The sequence below is a fragment of the Dermacentor variabilis genome, chromosome 3 (genome assembly GCF_050947875.1).
Source record: "Dermacentor variabilis isolate Ectoservices chromosome 3, ASM5094787v1, whole genome shotgun sequence".
Taxonomy (NCBI): Eukaryota; Metazoa; Arthropoda; class Arachnida; order Ixodida; family Ixodidae; genus Dermacentor; species Dermacentor variabilis.
Genome location: NC_134570.1, coordinates 99,093,570 through 99,111,903, shown reverse-complemented (window position 1 = coordinate 99,111,903; position 18,334 = coordinate 99,093,570). Strand labels below are relative to the sequence as shown.

The following is an 18,334-nucleotide window of genomic DNA, read 5'->3' as shown; positions in this document are numbered from 1 at the left end:
CTCTGGAAGAAGGCGAGACAAGAGGTTATGCTCGAAGAAACCACGGCGTAGCTCTCTCCCATTAAGTCGGGAACAATGTGGCGCCACTATCCAACCTGGGAGCACGCTTGGCTACGCCAGCTATTATAGTACGCACTCTGAATCATAGAGCAGTGTACGCACCTATGGAAGTCCTGCTTGGCATGTCTTAGGATGTCTGGGTTGCCCGAGACCAAGAAGCCACGAAGGTGGGATTAGGCCTCCTGCATTACTACAGAGAGTATTATTCTATCCATGACTAGGAACTACGCCGTCGGTGCCTCTATATAACTTCCTTCTTCCAATTTCCTGATTGCTCTAGCCTTCCCCATCTAGGCCATGCGCCTCCGTAATTACTGTCTGATTCATTCATTCGCTAAATAATATATTTATTATGGCCTCTTTGTCAGCTTTTTCTCCTTTTGTCTTTAAGCCAAACGTCTTATTCAGATGTTCGTCTGATATTGATTGCGTCTCGCCTGTCCTTCTTCACATCTGTTGTATTGTGATAGCAATTATATGGGCGCTCCAGGCGCATTTATGCCGTCGGCATCACCGTCAGCGTCGTAATCCCCGCGAGGTTTGTTACCTCTCAACACCACAAAGGCGTTAATTGGACGCTTGTCGCAAGGCAAACATCCGCACATCCATCAGCGCCTATCCAGACGTTAACGCAGCGTGGACACCGACTCTTCACAGGCCCTGAAAAAGGTCAGCGCCCCACCTTTACCTGGCAGCCTAAGCTAAGGATGAAAGGGGGGGTCCCCGCCCAATGCTACCGAACAACAACGGCGAAATGGCATTCGCAGTTAATCAGACGTTTGCCACGAGGCAAACCACCACCCTTCCATTAGCACCTATTCCGAGGTGAACGCAGTGTGGACACCGACTCTTGACGGGTCCACAAAAGGCCACCAACCCCACTATTACCTAAAAGCCTGAACTAAGGATCAAGGGGGAGTCCCATCCAATCCTACCAAACAACGACGGCGAAGTTTCGTTCGCAGGTTGCTATACTGCCGCATTTGCCGAACCACCGGGATTCGGAGGCGGAGTTACTGCGGAGTGTTGCGAGCATGGGCGTGGTAGCTCACCGGATCTGACGATTGTGATTTGCTGCTGGACAGTCTTCAGATTCCCTAGTCGACTCACCATGGGAAGACGATGGTATTAAAAGCGGAGACTTTTCGAGCAGTAGTACAGAGAGTCCTGATGCGAACTCGGACATTTACCTTGCTCCTGTGTGCATTGCCCTTCCGTAACTAGAGCCGTGTAACTAAGCAAGAAACCATTTTTCCTTCATTCTTGCAACCTGATGTAGCAGTCGATGGGCTTAGTGGATCCCTAACGCCACCCTAAGAGGTTCCGTATGAAGTTCAACGGCGATAATATGGTCTCCGCGCGCCCTATACGCTATGTGTGCGAGTAACGGCGTACAAGGGAAGCCGACGATCGCGGCTTATCTCACCCGCACGAAAAAACGAAAGAGACGAAAGTGGGCAGGAAGCGCGCCGTCTTCCGCCGTGCGCAGGGCACCCAATGTTGTCAGGAATAGGGGGGGTAGAGAAGGAGGGAGGGAGGCGATGTTCTACTCCGGCTGCAACTGCGCATGTGGCGGCCACGCGCGGATGTCAGGCCGTATATTGAGAGCGATCTGTGTTGGGTGCAGAGTCTAGGTGTGTCGGCGGCTCGTAGCTTTTTGAGGGTGCTGTGTGTTCTCGGCGCTCACTTTTCGTTAAACCGAAACACAGCACGAATGTCACTTCGCTCGCTGCTGCTGCCACGTTTCCTCGCCAGACTTCTGTCAGCGAGTTTCCGCGCTCATCGAGCCAGATGTGTTTATGTCTGCTTAGTTCGTATAGCAGTCCACTAATTGGCTATTAGAATCGATGCTTCGCCTTTCAGGCGATACCGCGATTTTTTATTAGCGCTAATATTACGTTAGCTGTACCTCATAACTAACTTTCCCAACATGTTTGAACTACTTTTTTTCGATTTCGCGTTCTGTTTCGTGCCTTCAAACTGCATTGATGTTCTCTCAAGCTGTAACCTTAGTATACCGCTTTCAACGCGCTTCGCGTATTTATTGTGCGTACGCCCAGACGTCCCATGTGACAAAATCTTGTTCACGGGGTCTCAATCTCTCGCCGTTACAGGTATCGGCAACGGGTTGGGGATGCCTACTAAAGACGTGATCATCGGCAAGTACTTCAAGCGATACCGAGGCTCGGGCAACGGCATCTACTTCACGCTTGGCACATTGGCCGGGTTCGCTTTCCCGCCGACCCTACACCTCCTGCTGCAGGTGAGGTCGTACTCGCGAGCCGAAGCCCCCTTCCGTACAACACGTACTTAACCTCGGTCATACGATATGAACAGAAATTAAAAGGCAAGCGTACCTGTACGCTCGAAGAATAGGCCGAAAGCCTGTTGCAGAATGTTAAGGTGTGCTGCATAAAACAAATGTGACATGTGCATCTCGATGACGAGCCGCCCACATGCCTCAAAACATTCATTTTTTTAAAGATCCATATATTGAGACGATGCACATTGGTCGTGGTTTACAGGCATCGGATGGGCTTCGTTCGAAGTCGTTCGTGGCACCGGAAAAATGAAATTTTAGGTGTCAATCTTTTTGACTTCTTTGCAATCGTCATTCCTCAGCCGAAGTTGTGAAATTTTTGAGGTGAAGTATACAGTTGAAGTATACAGGTGAAGTAAAGGTGAAGTTAAATGCGAAGTATACCGAATTAATTGTAGAAGCCTGGATTAAATAGGGAATTCATTGCGTTTGTTTGGCCTAGCTCATACAAGTATGCGTGACATTCCGCTCTCCACTGGAGCACCGTCGCGTGGGTACTGTTGCCGCCCTCCTCCTCACCTTCGCTCGGTCTGCGTGACGGAACAAAGTGAACACCGGCGCGATGCGCACAGTCGGTGTTTATGTCTTCTTTCTTGCGCTGTTGCTTCGATTAGTATACCACAGAATGCGCCGTCAAAGAAATCGTTCCACCTGCCTGAAGTTATCCGGCCTGCCCAAAAGCATTGCGTGATGCAGCCGCAGAGCCACAGATGACATTTCGTAACCACGCCATCTTTTTTTTTTTCTTTTCACTCCTCCCAGTTTTCCACAATTAAGCCTATAGTCATCGACCTATACGCGTCGATGCCTAGCTCGAACAAGTCGCTTATAGGTACGCTCACGGGCACGTCACAGTCATCCTGTAGTCCTTCCCATTTTCCCAGCATCCGCGGAGACGCATAGGGCAGCATGTAGACTTTGGACTCGCATACTATACGTCGTTGATAGGTATGCGACCCTCCGCCGCCTTCCGTGCGAGCGCCAGAAAGCTCGAACAATGGCGACATGAGACTAGAGAATTCTGCAAGTCACTTCGGCGAAAACAAGCTGGAATGGCTCGCGAAACTCGGCCGGGGCCCCTTGAACGAAATAGTTTATGCCCACAGGTAAACTGGCAGTATAGATTAGAGAGCGAATGCCGATATCTGTTAGTCTATAGACGTTTGAGGTTAAGAGGCAGTAGCAAGATTGGGCAGCTCACGTAATGCTTACAGAAGACAAACGGCGGTGTTTTATCAGACACGGGCGCCATTGGAAGGGACCAATGCGCAGTCGAGGACGGTCGAGGATGGTGGTGCGACGTGGTTTTGAAGTTTGGGGAACAACATGACGTCAGGTGGCGCGAGAATGGTATGTAATTGAAGTTCACATGGAAAGGCCTTTGTCCTGCAGTTTAATAGGCCGACGATCGAATGATGACGCATGCTCATCACTGGTGTACGCATTTTACTGTGTATATATAGGTTGTTTCTACGATGATATTAAGTAATATTTTAAAAAAACCTTTCTAAATAAAAAGGCGGTTTCTTCGAAGACATGCCGTCAGTGGTGGTGGCCATGAGGTGACGTATACATGCCTATTCATCGCCAATTATCGCATATTGATGAATTAAGCTTTAAACTGCAAGTTTTAGCGGGTTCATCATAATTGGGAAATTGAAATACTCTCTCGGTACGAGCCATATCAACTTTTGTATCCAATGGCCTTCTCAGCGGAATTGTGGCACGACGAAATCAGAGCGTGCCAAATGGATGGAAACATTTTTATGTTGAATCCGGCAAATTTGACGACCCGGGCTCAGGTCTCCCATGAGGGGACTTCGAGGCCTTGCCTCGTCGCCGCCTCTAGGGCTTGCTGGACAGCCCACTCTTGTGTCTTGAGGTTGGAGCTGCGCAGAGCGGCGGCCCACTTCGACGCAAGAGCCTCCGGAGCTACTGCCATTGTAGCTGATGTAACCCGACACTTCCACAACATGTGTGACAGCGTCGCTCTAGTTTCCTGACATAATTTGCAAAGAGCAGTAGGGTATTGCGCGGGGAAAATGTGCTGCATTCGCACTGGACTGGGGAATGTTTGTGTTTGCAATTGTCGCCAGATGACTGCCTGACGACGTTTCAGCATAAGGTGAGCTGGGGGCAGCAACCGCTTGCCTAGCTGGTAGTGCTTGGTGATGTCATTGTACCTGACCAGGCGTTCTCGCGTGTTTTGAGCCAGGAGTTCCGAACTCGAAGAGGCGGTCTCCGATTCTGCGCGGCGGGTCAGTTCTCGCGCAGAGCGGTGTGCTACCTCGTTCAAGTTAATGAGGCCCTCATCGGTGGAGGTGGCGACGTGCGCTGGAAACCATATGATCGCGGTGTTATCGAAGTGCTGTCGACCAGCTTTCCTTAGAATCTGGAGAGCTTCGGAGGAAATGCGCCCCCGCGCGTAGTGGCGAACTGCGGATTGTGAATCGCTAAAAACTACCTCGCAGAGGGGGTCGGTAAGCGCAAGCGCAATCGCTACCTCTTCTGCTGTTTCGGGGTATTCCGTTGCGACACTACACGCGTGCGTAAGCCGGGAGCTAACGTCTACGACTACCGCCGTGAACCGGTGTTCTCGTGTGTATTCTGCGGCGTCTACAAAGCGCGTAGTCCTCTTTCCACCCAAGGAGCGCAGCAGTGCCTTGGCACGGGCCTGGCGTCGGCTCCGATTAAATTCGGGGTGCATGTTTCGAGGTATAGGGGCGACAATCAGCGTGTCGCTGAGGTCAGGTGGAATGACCTGTTTCTGACCGTGTTGGACGTGGTAGTTGAAGCCGAGTTTCTGCAGGATGTACCGGCCCGTGGCTGTCAGAGACATGCGTTCGAGTTGAGCGGTTCTTTGCGCATCCACGATTTCCTCAAGCGTGTTCTATACCCCCAGCTGTAGCAGATGAGCAGTGCTTGTGGACTCTGGTAGGCCAAGGGTGATCTTGTAAGTCTTGCGTATAAGGGTGTTGATTTTCTCCCTTTCAGTGACATTCCAGTGGTGGAAGGCAGCCAAATAAGTGATGTGACTGATTGCGAAAGAGTGTATGAGGCGCATGACACTGTCCTCCTTCATGCCCGTGTGCTTGTCTGTAATGCGTTTGATCAGGCGGGTAGCCGCTGTAACCTTGCCTTCGATTTTGCGAATAGCTTCCATGTTTGACCCGTTGGCTGTTATATGCATGCCTAGGATGCGTATCTTCGGGACTCGGGGAATGCAGGAGCCGTCTTGCGTATAGAGCATTATGTCGTCACATTGGCGCGATTCGGCTGTAGGCTTGGGCCGGCGGCGTGGGCGGTAGACGAGCAGCTCGGATTTCAGTGGAGATAGTCGGAGACCTGTGTCTTGGAGGTACGTTTCGACTACAGAGACTGCTGCTTGTAAGGTGCATTCTATCTGACCGTCACTGCCCTTGTTGACCCACAGGGTGATGTCATCTGCATACAAGGCGTGATGGAGGCCATCGATCTCGTCGAGGTAGGCCGGGAGACCCAGCATCACGAGGTTGAAAAGGAAGGGGGATATGACCGATCCTTGAGGAGTGCCGGTGCTTCCTAGTGTATGTTCTTCGGACGTCATGCTGGCGACCGCGAGGGTGACTGTGCGGCGCGACAGGAAGTCTCTGACGTAGTTGTAGCTTCGCTCACCCAAGTTGAGCTTGTTTATGCGGCTCAGGATTGCTGCATGTGCTACATTGTCAAATGCTTTTTCCCTATCTAGGCCGAGGATGGCCCGGTTGCCACTAGTTGGGTCATTGATAATCTGGTGGTAGAGATGGAGCATGACGTCTTGAGCGAAGAGGTGTGACCGGAAGCCCACCATAGTGGGTGGGTAGGCTCCAGTGTCCTCGAGGTGGTGGTTGATGCGGGAGAGGAACGCGTGCTCCATCACCTTGCCAACGCAGGATGTGAGGGAAATGGGCCGCAAATGATCGAGGCTGGACGGCTTGCCTGGCTTCGGTATCAGGACTGCTTTAGAGCGTTTCCACGCCTCTGGGATGCGACCTACTAGCCAGCATTTGTGGATGTATGACGTAAGAGCGGTTAGCGAGGCATCATCGAGGTTTCTTAGAGTCCTGTTTGTAACCTTGTCGGGACCAGGTGCTGATTTGCCATTAAGGTCGTGGAGAGCTGCGCGGATCTCTGACTTGTGAAATTCTTCATCGAGTGTCACATTTGTCTCTCCAGTGTAATCTCCGTGTTGAACATCGGGCCGTTGAGGGAAGTACTTGGCTAGCAGGCGTGTCACGAGCTGGTGATCACTCGTGGTAGCCTGTTCCTTGTGCAAAAGGCGTTGCAGATTTGCTTGCTGAGCAGACTTGCTCTGCGTTTCCCCCAAGAGGTGACGAAGTAGACGCCACATGCTGCCATTGTGGAGCTGCCCATCGACTGCGTTGCAGATGTCATACCACTGTTGGCGGCTTAAGGTCCGGCAATCTTCTTCCAGCTGGCGATTGATATGTGCGATCTTCTTACGAAGCTTTCGGTTGTGCCTTTGCTTTTTCCATCTTGCGTTTAGTGACGTCTTGGCTTCCCAGAGGTGGGCTAGTCGGCTGTCGATCTTGTCAACCTGGACTTCGGGTGCGAGCGTCTGCGTCGCCTTGTTCATGTCGTCGTTGAGCGTCTCCATCCATGCCTCGATGTCATCGATGTCCGCCTCACCTTTCTGTTCAACTCGCTGCTTTCGGAATTTGTCCCAGTCCGTCCATTTGAATAGCTTAGGAAAAGGGGGTGTACCCGCCTGAGGAATTCGTGTTTGCATATACGTTTTTAATTGGAATGGCTGATAGCGCCGAGTGCAATGCCTGCGGTGTCGAAGAAACTATAGACCATCTACTGTGCTACTTACTGCCCATCATTTGAAAATGAAAGACAAGATCTCTGCACAGCTCTCAAACAGTTAGATAGAAAACCGTTCCCCTTGAACAAGATCTTGGGACCATGGCCTCGCATATCGCAGCTACAAAAGGCCACAAAAGCGCTGCTGCGATATTTGAAAGATACAGGATTGAGTCAACGTCTGTGATCCGGATTGAATGACTGAATGATATCCCCGGTGGACTTTCTCTTCTTTCTTTAATCTTTCCGTCCCCGTTTCCCTTTCCCCATTGTAGGGTAGCCAACCGGGCTCAGTCCTGGTTAACCTCCCTACCTTTCATTTATCATTTGCTCTCTCTCTCTCTATGATCATGTGGTCACTACCGAGATCTTCGAAGGTATTGCACCACATTGCTTGAGGGATAATACGGACCGCCGTCAGATCTGGTGTCGTGTCCCGTGCCGTAGAGGTGCCCGTGCGGGTCGGCGCCGTGGGATCGGTAATAAGAGTTAATTCGGCATCATGTAGGTCCTGCCACAGGCGTCGACCTTTGGCGGTAGTGTAGCCATAGCCCCAGGCCTCGTTCGGGGCGTTAAAATCTCCCCCCAACAGAAACGGGTTTGCGCCCGCCAAGACAAGCGCCCCTCGGAACATAGAGAGGAAACGAGCCCGTGAGTGAGCCGGATTACTATATACGTTGAGGAGAAATACACTGTGGTTGCGTGTTCTATTGGGAAGGAGCTCTACAAGCATGTTTTCCGCATGTGTGCCGCTTACGCTGTGTTCTTGCACTACTATCCATTTCCGAATTAAAATTGCAAGTCCGCGATCAACGGGAATCGGCGAGGCATGCGCAGTGTAACCTGGAAGCTTTGGTACGGTACCTACTGTTTCTTGCATCATTATGATGTCGGGTTTGGGTTGCGCGTGTCGGACCTATTGTTGCAGCAGTGGTTGCTTCTTAGTGAAGCCCCGACAGTTCCACTGCCACACAACGAGCTCGTTAGTGGTGCTGGCCATCGTGGTGCTGTACTTGGGCGTTACCTGAAATAGGGCTAGGGTGAATGACTGTAGGGCCCATGGTGGGCATCATTTCCATGCCTGGGCGAAGGCCTATGTGAGTCACCGAAACTGAGAGACTTCGGCGAGCGCAAATGCCGCTCCTCTCGAATCGACGTTGTGCTTACGTCACCCAGCAGCGGGTGGCAGCCAGCGCTCTGCGACAGCGAAAACGCAGAGACATTGCGGAGTCCGTGTAGGTTCCTTAGTCCCACTCTGGTAAGAGAAAGTGCGGCCGAGGAACCCATACGGGCTCCGGACTGACTGTGCGTTTTCGCCTTGACTTGTAAGGTACCACATAAAATAAGCGGAAATCCTGAGCTCTTTCGACAATTTCACCTTCGTGCACTCCCTCCCAATCCCGCGCAGGAGTACGGCTTCACGGGCGCCTTCCTCATCACGGGCGGTCTTATGCTCAACGCCCTGCCAGTGTGCATCTTATTCAAGGTGCCCCCCTGGGAGGCATCGAAATCTGCGCGCGCCAAGATCTCGCCCGCGACAGCGGCTGCTGACACACCCTCCGACACAGAGCAGCAGCGAGGATCAGCAGCGAATCCGGAGCTTTCTAAACGAGGTAAACTCAAGCTTTCTTACTTTTATTTCTGTTGAAACGAATAGCTTTCTTGTCTTGAAGAGTTGTTGAGGATCGGGCTCGTTGGCGACGTAGGTATGTATGTCGTTTCCCTTCTGTCCCGTCCTTAATTTGTTTCCGTGCTACGAAGTTACAAGTTCCTCTGTCTCTGTCGCCCGTTTTCGTGGCGGTCAGACCGTCACCGCTCACACGAAGGCACTGACTTGCGAAGTGCGTTTCCGATAGCTCTTTGTCACGTACACGAGCTCATGCGAGATCTTTGGAGCGTCTGAAGCTTTACGTGCTGTGAGAGATAGTCATTGCCGAGAGGAAGAGGCGCTCTTTTCTGCAGCCCTTTAGGGTGTATGTCTTAGCGCCTTGGCGATGGGGAAGGGGACATAAAGAGGAAAGACAGACAGACAGACAAAGAACTTTATTCAGGTCCTGAGCAGCGCTGCCCTTAGAGCAGAGGAAAGAAGCAAGAAATATTGAAGGGACAGTTAGTTTTCCCTGGCTGGATGAATTAAAAAGCACTGCGGCCACCGCGGGATGCCTATGCCCTTTCACTCGTCTTAATTTAACTCCGCTTTAATTAACCCTAAACGTCCTTGGTTCGACTCCCGCTAAATGTCGTGGGTTCGAGTGCCTTAATTACCTCAGTCTTGCCTATGGCATATTTGACTTCACCTTAATTAGCACCAAAGGTCGTGTTTTTGGCTCCCACCAACGGTCGCGAGTTTGACTCCGACCAAAGGTCGGGGGTTGGAGTGTCTGAACTAACTCGATCTTAATTAACTGTGACTTTATTAGCCTCGCCTTAATTAACGCCTCTCACCAAAGGTCAAGGGTTCGTAGCCTTTCTGGACCATCGTGTGGTCACGCCAACGCCAGATTCTACGTCTCATGAGCCATATTATGCCCCCCGCCCCCAACTTGTCAATCCTTTCGCGTTAATAAGTTTGTCGCGGTCCCAGCCTGCATAGCCGAGAGCAGCACGCAGGCTGAGCATTTACAGCTTATAAACCAGCCTCGTGTCCTCCAGGTGGAGTGCTCGGGAAGACAGCCAACAGACCTCTTCTCCTCGCGCCTCCCTCTCTCCTCATGACTGTGGCGGGAGAGGAGGGTGGCAACTATACTCTGTTCCATACGCAGCAGTCAACGCTGAGGAGGATATAGAGACTTCTTCTTGCAGTGGCTTCGTTCGCACTTGAATATAGTTCGATGTATGTTTGATCGCAATGGTGCGCAACTGTTTTTTTTTTATGTATGCTCAGTATTGAATGAAACAAGTTTTTATCCGTAGAAACAAAGCACTGTGGTATACGGCTGCAGATGCGTTGTTTTAGAGCGTCTTTATTTTTGTTGTTCTTTTCGGGTTTTTTGTCTGCAACCTGTCGCGAGGAGCTTCCCGTGCACGATCGCGCCAGCGAGCGCTGTTGGCGCGCAGCCAAGCACGGACGGAACGCGTTGAATATTGACTTCTCTTGGCTGAACGTCCTGCGCAGCTTCCACGTGCGTTGACTGCTGTGTATGGAACGAAGTATGGCGGCTATCTACGATGGCGCTCGCGCCGCTGGAAACACACTCATGACGAATCGACTTGTCTACATCCACCTGTATTACCGCTTTGGATGTGCTGGTTTACGGATTTGTTTCCTTTGGAATTATTACGAGAAACATCAATACGTAAATATCCTCACTGCAACAAACACGCTCCTTCGAGCACATCGGTCGTTTAATAAATTGAAAAGCTTTCTAGAAGCGAGCTACTCTTCGCTTACATTGACATCCTGGAGGGTTTCTGCACAATCTTTAATTCTTCTTAAAACTTCTACGCACGTTTCTGCCCCAAACATTGGTTATATCAGAAAGAAGAAGAAAAAAACTCAGCGTTCTCCCCTCCCATTCCACGCTTTTTTCTTCTTTCTCACTTTAAGAAATTCGGCGTACTTTTCCGCTCACCGTGCGCGAGCCTTCGGTTACTATTTCTGAAAGAAATGACGAGAACTCTTTCCTGCTTTCATCAAACAAAATTGACGTCCTTCCTTTTTCGGCGGTTGTACTGCGTGAACGAAATTTTATCTGGACTTCTTTTTCCTTGGAGCGGCGGTGCCGGGCCTGAGCGCCAGATTTATTTATTTTTTTATTCCGTAAGTGCAGGTAATATTTCGCAGAGATTATTTCTACAAGAACATTTTTTCTCCAATTTGCGCTGTATACTTTCATCTTAGTGAAATGCTGCGACCCCTGTTTGCTTTCCTTGGTGTGAGAATCACGCGGTGGCACCCAAGACAAAATATTGAGGTTGCTGCGTTATGAGGCGCATGCAAAACGCCTCACGCGCTAATAACGCATTCAATGAATTGTTGCTCTTTAAATGTGACCACAAGCTTTGGCAAGCAGCAAGCCAACGACTACAGCGATTAAAGAGCCTGCGTAACTTCTACAGTATAGTATACAGACGTTTACTGAACACAATGAAAATGTGAGATCTATAATTACTCCTGTCAAGGAAAGTGCACTCCGGAAGGAGTGCACATTCCTTGATTTTCGTAACAGGAAACAACTTATGATTGAATATCGAAAGCAAATTTGCTATATCGATGCGTTACTTATGATTCAAAATTGTTTGCTGCATTTCCAGGGTCTAAATCTTCTAATTGACGCGAGTTACCAAATTACCCGAATTTGCATTCCCGTTTCACGCGCATACATGCACCGATCGCGGCGGCTGAGATTGTAATATTTGCGAACACGCTTATTTGGAGACTCGCTTTGCTGCTAGCGTAAGATTATGTCAGTCTGTAAGGCAATACTGATGTTAAAATGACGCTCGCTAAAGAAGGGACACGGGCGGGAGCAGTATGGTTTGATGAAAGCAAAATAAAACAAAGAAAGCTATTTTCGTGACAATTTTTAATGTTCAACGCAGATGTGCTCGAGAACAATATTTTCGAGTCCCATACGAGTATTCGAGGAAGAGCGCCTAGGGACGAAGAACCGAAGACGCACTTCTGGCCCATAAGCAACGTAGAAGAGTTATTTCCTTTCGTAGATATTTTGTTATAGGGTGTAAGAGCCATCGTTTCGAATACGTGTTTCTTTTTGAAGAGATGAATATCCGAAGAAATTGAATCGTTAAAACAAACATGAGTTGATTCGTAAATTTAATTCGTATAAATTTAATTCGTATAAATTTTAGAGATTCGCACACATGCGTTGTTCGGATCCCAATATTGCATCAAGACTTTAAACAATCGAACAACGTAATACGAATTTTAATCTCACACTTACGTCAATATTCTTCCTTTATTTCGTTGATGTTCAAGTTTGGCTACAGTAAGGTTCTGTAGTAAGAGCTAGCCCTGTTGAACGCACGTGCAAAGTCAGACACTAAGTCATTGCGCAGGCCTGACCCTCTCAGTCTAAGAGTTTTTGTGCCTGGACGAGTCCACAGCAGCGTACGATTTGTTGGCCCACCCTTGATAAAATTCTAGCACTTACAGGCGACATTCTTATACTTGCGACGTTTATAGGCGTAACCCAAAAACCGCTGGGTCATTTATCTGCAAACGGCGATAGAGTCTACAGCAAATTTCGGCGCTTACGGATGAAAATCCCAGAAACATCCAGCCTTATACCTTACAGAGCCTTCGTGCCAAATTTAGCGGACTATATAATGACTGATGGACAACATGACCATATACTGACTTCGGTTGGTGTCTCCAATCCGTTTTACAGCAACAGTCAAATCTTCAGCCGTTTTCAGTCCAAGAGGCAGGCTATATAACAGCTCTCGTTCACTCTAGCAGAGTGCATCGACTACGTCGGTCGAACGCGCATCGGCCTTTCAGAGCGAGCGAGAACGCCAGCGAGGGCTTGGCAGCAACGCTGCCACAAAAGCTGTTTCTGAGCATGGTGGAAGGAACAAGCTTCAGAACTCTGCCCTAATAACTATAGACAGCTCGCCGAAGCAGCGTCACAGCAGCAGGAAACTCCGAGGCACCATGGCCAAAAAGAAAAAAAAATGCCGTGATGCACGCTCGGTCAAAATCGATTTCGCTGTCTGAACAAGCCGAACCCTCGTCGAGTGCACCTTTTTAACTTATGCATGGAATTGCTCTCTTCCTAAGCGTGACAGAATTTATTTAGCATGCACCGGTGCAGTGCAAAGTTCTCTCAAGAAAGATTCATATATTTGGAAAGCAAGTGTACTCTGTTTCTAGACTCACATTTACGCCTTTCATATACTCTTTATTTTTTATTTTTTATATTACAATATATCTTAACTAAACATTCTACAGCGCTCTAAAACGACTATCCAAAGAGATCCTAAGTTACACCACATATCAACAACTAAAAAGTCACAGTTGCGCCCGAAAGGCGAAGCATCGATTCCGATAGCAAGTTAGGAGACATCCGTAATAATTAAGGATAATAGTTTTATCGGCCGTATAAACTTGTAAACTCTCGCTTACTAATCAAACCAACAAGCATGGTGTCAGCACGCACAGGCAAACATGCACACAACACACTCGATGATCGCGGACACTCGCTGTCAAAACGCAGGCGTTAGGAAGCGCGGCCGCAGCAGCGAGCGAAGTGACCTTCGTGTTGTCTGTCACTTCAACGTAAACTTAGCGGCGAGAACACAGCACAAGCAAAGTTACGAGCCGTCGGCCCACCTAGACTCTGCACCCAAATGCAGATCGCTTTCAAAATAAAGCCCGCGCTACCGCGCGCGGCCGCGCCACACGGAGTTGCTGCCGAAGTACAGAGCCCCCTCTCCCTCCCTTCCCCTTCCCCAGCTTCCTTGCGCGCGACGGAAGACGGCGCGCTTTCTCCCCGCTTTGCTCCCTCGCGCAGGCGAGAGTGAGCCGCGATCGTCAGCTCACCCTCGCACGCTTTCACTCGTCCGTACAGCATACGGCGGGTGGCGACGGTGTTATTGCCCTTGGACTTTATATGGGACGCCTCGGCGAAGGCGACGGCACAAAAATGCGCCTTGGGTGTCCATGTAATTGAATAAAAAATAATTAATTTCTAGGGTTTTACGGGCCGAAACCATGAGCAAGTAGCATCACACTGTTAAGACTTGATGGTCGATGTTGCCTTCAGTGAAGCAAAACGACGACACGAGTGTGCGCGGAAATTAAGGCAGGGTCAAAGACCTTTGTCGGTTCTGTGGCCACGGTGAAAGCTCGCGGAGAAGCTGCGCATGCGGAGAGGGCCACGCCCGTATGGGTGCCTTAGCCGGGCCAGTGTCCCAATAAATAATAATATCTAAACTGAGCATCTACATGTAGAAGGATCGACATTTGGGCGAGTTGGTACTGGTTGAACATCTTGAAGGGGCAGCGCGAAAAAACGACGACAGAAGGCAGGAACCTGCCTTCTGTCGTCGTTTTTTCGCGCTGCCCCTTCAAGATGAGCATCTACATATCGCTAGTCAGACACACGCACCTACACCTAAGTATTTTGCGGCAGAAAATTCGGCCAGATAATACTGGCGACCGCGTTTCTGCTTGGAAACCCGGTCGCGACGTTGGAGTGAACGAATGACACGACCGGACTTCGTCTTTGCATACTTTAGAGATGGGGGCGATCGTATCCCTAAAAGAAATAATAAACACGTCATCGTCATCATCCCAGCAAAGCACACTTATCGTTAAAAGCCCCCACCTGAACTAGACCGCACTGTAAAAATGAGAGCAATCAAAGCTGTCAGCGGTTGGCCTTCCAACTTTCGTGATCTGCCCATAACTGGCGCATGCGTCATCACGACATTGCCTATCGATCCCCAGGATTGCGGCGTCGTGAACGCATCATTATTCATTAGTTGAGGTGCCCAAAGTAAAGAATGAGTGTGGACTGCACACACGTATGCTCTGTTTGCGCGCATATATTAGGTGTACATCTAAACGTAGATGTATGCAGCAGCAGCTGAAAATTATATATGGCTCCTTTCCTTTCCCTTACAGTGGCGACAATTAAGGGTACCTACAAGGCCGTCATCGAAGCCGGCACGTCCGCCGTCGCCGAACTTAACTGCACTACGCTGAAGGACGTGAAATTGAAACCTTCCAATAGCACGTCGATTTTGCAAAGCAACGAGGATATCGCCTCTTACGCGAACGGGTCTTTGCCCGACAAACAATCGGACATAATTTGCGCGTCTACCCGCGAAATCTCCGAAGCACGCGCTCCAGTTGTCACAAACGGCACTGCGACCACGTACGAATTTCCTTCCTTTCCTGAACCTACACAGTTCGCGCCCTTTTCCTTCGGCTTCCTCAAGAGAAAACAAAGCGGCGACGGTGACACTCCTTCGGACTCGCGCTTGGACGGCACCGACAACGTTCAAAATGGCGGAGCCGTTGGCACCGGCAACAATAGTGCCGTCACACCTGCGTGGTCTTTGTCCGAGCCGGAAGTCATCGTCGTCAACGGATGTTCCGAAGCCGCCCCCATCGACGCCGCGGTCAAAGGACTCTGTCGCCAGACGTCGACCCGTCCAGATGCTCTGGAGTCAACCGGTGATTGCAGGGGCTCGTCGCACTGGAGCTTCCTTCGGGCGCCCGTCTTCTACATGGTGGCCGTGACGTACGCCTTCTCGGTCTACACGCTTCTGGTTCTGATGATCCTCGTCGACTTCGCGGTCGAGAAGGGCTTCACGCGCCACGACGGCGCAGTGTTTCTCTCTGTGTCCGCCATCGGCGACGCCTGCGCCCGTCTCGTGGCCGGCGCGCTGTCGGACCGGGCCTTCTGCGACCGGCGCGTGCTGATGAGCGCCAGCGCGATGCTCACGGGCGCGCTGTGCGTCTCATTGCCCACCATGCGACCCGACGGCTACGCGGTGACGGCACTCATGTGCGCATTGCTTGGCTGGAGCAACGGTACCGTGGTCGTGCTGTTCGGGCCCTTGCTCGCCGACCAGCTGGGAGTGGAGAACTTGGGACTTTCGTCGGGCGTCACCCGGTTCGTGATGGGGCTGGCTTACCTGGTGTGCCCCAAGATCACCGGTGAGCGTGCAGCTGTCTATATATGTGGCTTATGCGACACAGATATTCGCCCATAGCAATAGTTGTATGCCTGCCTGTGACGATGCCGCTGTCCCCTCTCGTTTACTCATCTCCCCTTCAACGCGCTCTCTCTTATCAGCGTCAGTTGGTCATTCTCTCAATCTGGCGTCTACGAGATTTTCTCGCGTTGCGTACCGGTTGGTTCTCTGGCGTCCTTTGCAACTACAACCGTGACACTCGATCTCGCTTTGCGCTCCGGCCTTATTTTCGCCACGTGCAGCCTTCTATAGTTACCCTTGAGTTACCGCGCCGTGATGTTAGAGAGCTTTGCTTGTCCAGAAACGCATCATTGTTTAATTACTGTAGCTTCACGAAATGTTCTGTTGCTGGAGACCTGACCGCGACGCCTTGTCCAAGCACAACGCGTTAGAGACGTTTATGTTGCTCATGCGTTCTCGTCGAAGTAAAACGGGCTGCGTGTTAGCGATTATGTCGCCACCGATACTTTACTCCCGCCGCTCAGCAGAATACGGTTGGTCACTGTTATCAATATGAGCTCTGTGTCCTTTCAAATTGAGCTCTACGCGTTAAAAAAAGGAAATGCGGGCAAAGCAGACTACATCTATTGTTGTGTGGCAAGATTCGACTCAAAGGGTGTAAACTCTTCTTAGAGTGTAGTGTAGGGCATACTCGAAACATCGTGGCTCGCACGCGCACTATTCATCAGAGGCATTATATTCCGAGTTCCATTTCTGTGTGTTATACATTGTGGTCCTTGAGATCGCTGTTATAACCCTCTTGAGGTACGAAATGAAGCCGAGAGAAAAAATGTGAGTCGGTCTCACAGAGTTATTTGCTGTTTTGTTCCTGTGTGTACAGAATGTCTCTAATGACTCGCTATTCCAGCTGAATTATTGCATGAAGGCATGAAGACCTGTTTTAACAAATCAATGTTAGCCTAATCCATCATCCCAGCTGTAAACTTTTGTTGCAATAAGTATAGAAGTGCTTCAGTTATGTTTACTTTATTATCAGGTGTTCTCTTTAAGAGTGGCCGTACCGTCATCACCAAGACATGATGCACAATTTCTTGGCGCACGTTTTTCTTCTTTACCTCAGGTTACTACAAGGACGAAATCGGGTCATACGATGGACTCCTCCAAATGATCAGCATTGGCTCTTTCTTCGTGTGCTTAATGTGGACCACGGACTTCATTTATAGACTCGTCAAAAGACATCGGAAGAGTAGCGCATCTTGACGTTGCATGCTTCACGTGTACATGTTTGCAGTGATAGTAAAATGAGCATTTGTTGATCACATAGAATTCACTGTGCAGAAAATGGACTATGCCTTCAGCATCCTGAACTTTCTTGCGACCAAGACAAAATGTCAGTGCATGTTTCACCCTCCCCCCCCTCCTAAGATATTTTTCTTTAAATAAAGGTCTAAGAAAAAGAAAATCGAGAGCGCTGTACTTCAGTTATTCGTCAGCTTCCTGTACGTGATTTCTTGCCTTTTATCATGTGGCATGTGGCTGTAGACCCTTTGCAAATTCAAAGCTGGCGTTGCCGACAACGGTTACACGAAGCCATGTTTAGGTAAACATTTACAAATTTCAGGAAGCTGCACAGGTTTATGACAGGATTGAACAAAATAAAGTGTCATAACGCCTATGAGAGGGACTAGGAAGGAAGACTATAGGCATTATGCAATTTGAAATGTCACTTATACCCGAGTGCCACTACAAGACACAAGCTTGTACAATCGCCGCCGGATTTTTCGGACTTCCCAGCGGCACCACCCTGCTCCATAGTGCGCCAATATTCCGGGTGTTCGTATGAAGGCATTAAGAAATATTAAAGAAATAGACGGTATAAAATAGAATGACGGTTCCTTCAGAGACATGCCGTAAGTGGTGATGAGCATAGGGTGACGGGTAATGCGCGGTAGTTTCTCGCTAATTTGTGAAAATTTATTCACTTTCAGACTTTTAATTTCAGCGAGCTCCTCGAAATTGGGAAAGTGGAGCGAACTTTTCAACACGTCGAGCTCCGCGATGGGAGAATGCGAAACGCACCCGCGGTATCGGCTATCTCGAAAGTCAAGGTATGCATTTTATGTCAAGCACAGCTCAACTTTGACAAAAAACAGCCTGCACACAAAATTTCTGCTGTGCTGGCGTTAAAAAAAATTATTCTACCATTGAAATAGGATTGTTCAGACTGCTCACTACTCGGCTATTTTTGTAACCACGTCTGTGTCCGAAAAATTGTGTCGTGACTTTAGTTACCCGGGACCGTCCTCGTAAATTATGGAAAGCAAAAGAAAAGTAGCTTGCCCCGATCACAGGTAAGTTCAACCATACATATGCACTTCTATCACCAGGATTTAACTTAATACGCAGCAATATGAGCAGCAGCAAACTTGGAATAGTAGATACTGACAAGCAACTAGCAGTTTTATTGCGATAGCAATT

At 49.6% G+C, this 18,334-nt stretch overlaps 1 protein-coding gene across 3 annotated transcripts in view; it reads left to right on the top strand.

The window, feature by feature from the left end:
• Window positions 1-17,264, top strand: part of LOC142576093 (uncharacterized) — a 40,973-nt gene extending 23,709 nt beyond the window's left edge. For all 3 annotated transcript variants that reach the window (XM_075686035.1, XM_075686034.1, XM_075686033.1), the window contains 4 exons: window positions 2,175-2,323; window positions 8,634-8,838; window positions 14,817-15,857; window positions 16,977-17,264. In XM_075686035.1, the coding sequence (XP_075542150.1) occupies window positions 2,175-2,323; window positions 8,634-8,838; window positions 14,817-15,857; window positions 16,977-17,116 (1,535 nt within the window). In that variant the 3' untranslated portion in view covers window positions 17,117-17,264. The remainder of the gene's footprint in view (window positions 1-2,174; window positions 2,324-8,633; window positions 8,839-14,816; window positions 15,858-16,976) is intronic.
• The last annotated feature ends 1,070 nt before the right edge of the window (window positions 17,265-18,334 follow it).